Source organism: Chondrus crispus, genomic scaffold, assembly GCF_000350225.1.
Source record: "Chondrus crispus Stackhouse genomic scaffold, scaffold_571, whole genome shotgun sequence".
Classification (NCBI taxonomy): domain Eukaryota; phylum Rhodophyta; class Florideophyceae; order Gigartinales; family Gigartinaceae; genus Chondrus; species Chondrus crispus.
In genome coordinates this window covers 16,047-19,463 of record NW_005178565.1, presented here as the reverse complement: position 1 = coordinate 19,463, position 3,417 = coordinate 16,047, and the positions used below count along the sequence as shown (strand labels likewise).

General features: G+C 61.3%; 2 protein-coding genes across 2 annotated transcripts; one reads left to right on the top strand and one right to left on the bottom strand.

The window, feature by feature from the left end:
• Window positions 1–399: 399 nt before the first annotated feature.
• Window positions 400–1,273, bottom strand: CHC_T00008938001 (Brain protein 44-like protein (synonym of apoptosis-regulating basic protein)). The gene is made up of 3 exons (XM_005710431.1): window positions 1,263–1,273; window positions 823–1,140; window positions 400–409 (listed from the first exon to the last, which is right to left on the bottom strand). The coding sequence occupies exons 1-3, from the start codon at window positions 1,271–1,273 to the stop codon at window positions 400–402; spliced, it is 339 nt and encodes a 112-aa protein (XP_005710488.1).
• A 1,940-nt stretch (window positions 1,274–3,213) lies between these two features.
• CHC_T00000672001 (hypothetical protein) lies at window positions 3,214–3,417 on the top strand. Its single transcript, XM_005710430.1, has one exon. The coding sequence runs from the start codon at window positions 3,214–3,216 to the stop codon at window positions 3,415–3,417; it is 204 nt and encodes a 67-aa protein (XP_005710487.1).

Genomic DNA, 3,417 nt, shown 5'->3' with positions numbered 1-3,417 from the left:
GATGGACGAGATGCGGTCGAATGGGAAGGTCAACTCCGCTTGGACGGGAGATTCCGTACGATAGGAGGGGAATTGTGAAAAGGATGTCAATGAGCTGTCCAGCTGTTGCATGTCAGAAACAGAAACGATGGATTCTCCTGAGCTTTTGTCGCAGCTTTTGTCACGGGCTACAAACATCCTGGAAAATCTCCGTCCAGAATGGAAGGGAAGGGGGGGAAAGGGTCGACGGGAAGAGGAAACGGAAACAAGATGTGTGGGCGTACCTGATGACGTCTCCGGGTCGAGGAAGGGGGTAGGCGGGTGTGGCGTGTGGGTTAAATACAATGTCATGATGAGCCACGTGGAGGAAATGGAGGCAGCGGGGAAGTCGTGGACGTTGGGGCCATTACAGCGGAGGGCTTAATGCGGGCTGCAAACGGGACTGTCAGGGTCTGCCTTGTTGTCGCGGCGGCGCTCGGCAGGCACCAACGTCTGTGGCGGACAGGCTGTCGTGCGGGCGTCATCGCTGGCGCGGCGATTGCGGCGCGTTTGGAGCCGTGCGGGGCCACTGCGGGCGCGGGCAGAGGATAGGTCGGCGTCCTCATGCAGACGTACGAGGAACAGCCTGTCCCTCGGTGAGGGTTTTTTTTATTTTTTGACACCGTCGCGCTGCGCGGCACAATCGCCATAATTGCTTCTCTCGCGACTTCCTCTTGTCTGGCGGCCACGCACCGCGGGGGGTGCGAGGGGCGATCTGCCGCTCGAAGCCTCCACCGCCGCGTCCGCTCCCCCAGCGCGCGCAGCCGGCGCGCCGGCGCGCCAGCCTACGCCGCGCCGGCCTACGCCGCGGGCTCGGGCTTGTTGGGCCCCTGCTCGGGGTCGTCCCTCTTGTAGAACCAGTCGACGCCGCCGTACACGCGCTGCAGCTGGTAGAGCTGGACGGTCTCGTTGGTGGCGTGGCACGCGAACAGCAGCATGTTGCGCGGCTGCACCTTGATGGCGAAGCGCATGAACAGCAGCGAGTAGACGCACAGCGCGGCGGTCATGTTGGGCGAGACCTTCTCCGGCGGCTTGGTCATGTCCTTGAGCGCGGCGAGCGAGATGCCCCAGTTGGTCACGGGGCCCCAGAAGTGCGACGTCTTCGGGCCCGTGGGCGAGTGTCTGCGCGCGCGCGAGCAGGCCGCAATTTTTTGTTTTCACCCGCCGGTTAGTTAGATTGCGTCGCCTCGTCACGCCAAGCGCGCGTGGGGACGCCGCGTGCGCCGCGCTTCGCCGACGCTTACACAAACTGCATCAGCCGCGACGGGTGGACCGCCGCCGCCGCCTCGCCGCCGCCGCTCTTCTCCGCCGCGCCCTCGGACATGGCGCGCGTCATGGCGCGCGCGGACGGCCCCGCCGCGCGGCTGAGCATCGAGCTGAACATCTCGCCGATTCGATGCGTGTGAAGCGCGAGATCTGTGGAGCGCGAGATCTGTGGAGACCGGGAGGGCGAGAAGATGGGGATGGGCAAGGCAGTGGAGAGGAAGAAACATGGAAATGGAGCAAAACTTGGCAACCCGAAATTGGAGAGGGGGTGGGGGGGAGCATTACAGAGGCTTGGGGATGAAGCGCGATGGATGAAGCGCGATGGAGGGCGCACGCAGACTCCCTGACCCTGACAAGAGAAAGACGGATGTATGTAGAGTACAGTGTACCTGTACTGGGAACATTACAGAGGCTTACTGTAGGTTGGTTGTACTGTAATTCATGATTACATTACATAGGCTTACTGTAGGTTGGCTGTAATTCCATGGTTACATTACATAGGCTTACTGTAGGTTGGCTGTACTGTAATTCATGATTACACCCGGGCGGAACCTGCGATGGACGGGATACGGTCACACAACTTGCGGTGCAGCAGATACAAGATGTATGGTCGCAATGATTCTTCCAGAGCCTGGCGGCTTTCCAGTTGCAGAGAGTGAGCGCAGCACTTGCGCTCACTTGCGTCAGAACCTTCTACCTCAGTCCCTGATTCACTTCCTGCGAGACATCAGGGATAACAATAACGGCTTCACGTCACGCCTTCCTGTTGCCCCGTTTAGAGCCCCCCCCCTCCGCCCTCAATACACAATCCCCTGCGACTTGAGAAACTTGTCCGCCTCGCCCGCCCAGTAGTCCGACACGCGCACCTTCATCCCAAACGCATTGGCCATCCCCCTCAGCAACACGGACACCCTCCCCACCATCACAAACTCGTCGTTGATCTTTTGCACGGGGTCGCTGCGCTCGAGCCACTCCATAAACTCGCTCACGTTCCTGCCCTCCAGCACGTCCTCCGAGTCCCTGCAGTTGAAGAACACCGCCGTCCTCCAGATGATCTCCTTGTCCATCCTCGCCGTCCGAAACCCCACCTCCTCCGTCATCACCCGCACAACCTCTTTCTTATCCCCCCGCCCGATCGCCACCATCAGCTTGGCGTACACCACCCGCTCCGCTACCCCGAGCCGCTTCACCTGCCCGTAGTCCACCAGCCCCAACCGCCCGTCCGGCATCAGCAGCACGTTCCCCGGGTGCGGGTCCCCGTTGAACGCCCCGTCCACGAAGATCTCGTGCGCGTGCACGCGCAGCAACGTGTCCATTACCTCCCCCAAGTTCACCGCCCGCTCCCGCTCCACGTACGCCCACCGCTCGCCCCGTGTCACCGCCCGCACCGTCCAGTTCCACACGAAGATCCCCCAGTTCCGCACGCAATCACGCATCCGCATCAACCGTTCTATCCGCCGAGTCGACCGCGCTTGAGCAGACACCTCCTTCCGCTCCACCGTCCCGCTCGCAACCTTCGCCTTCTGCTCGCGCTCCAGCTGCGCAAAGTCTTTGCCCTCGCGCTCCGCCATGCGCCGCAACTGCGCCCGCACCCCATCCACAAACTTCGGCCCGGCCAGGTACGTCATCACCAGCACCTCCTTCGAGCTGACCACCGGCTCGGGCACCTCCACCACCGCGTTCCAACCGGACCGGTGGATGTTGTCGTGCACTAGCTGCAGGTTCTCCGCCTCGCCGCGCGCGTCAAACTCGGTCGCAAACTGCTTCTTGATCTCTGCGAAGAACCCCGTGTTCTGCGGCATCAGGTACCTGCAAAACATCTCCACCGTGTCGATGTCGTTCCGAAACTTTTCTTCTACGCCCGGGAATTGAACCTTGACTGCCACTTGTTGCCCGCTCTCGCGGAGACGCGCGCGATGCACTTGCGCGATGCTCGCAGCCCCGATCGGCTCATCGTCCCATTCGGAAAACATCTCGTCTGTGCTCACGTTAAGGCTTTGCTCCACAATCGCTTTGACTTGCTCTGACGGGATGACGCACGGTGATTTGTCCTGCAACTTTTTTGTCCAGTCGAGATACAGGTCTGGCAGAAAATCATCCCGCGTCGACATGATTTGGGCCAGCTTGAAGTAG

Coding starts and splice junctions, on each gene's coding strand:
- CHC_T00000672001 (XM_005710430.1), top strand. CDS start 3,214: ATGCTCGCAGCCCCGATCGGCTCATCGTCCCATTCGGAAAACATCTCG.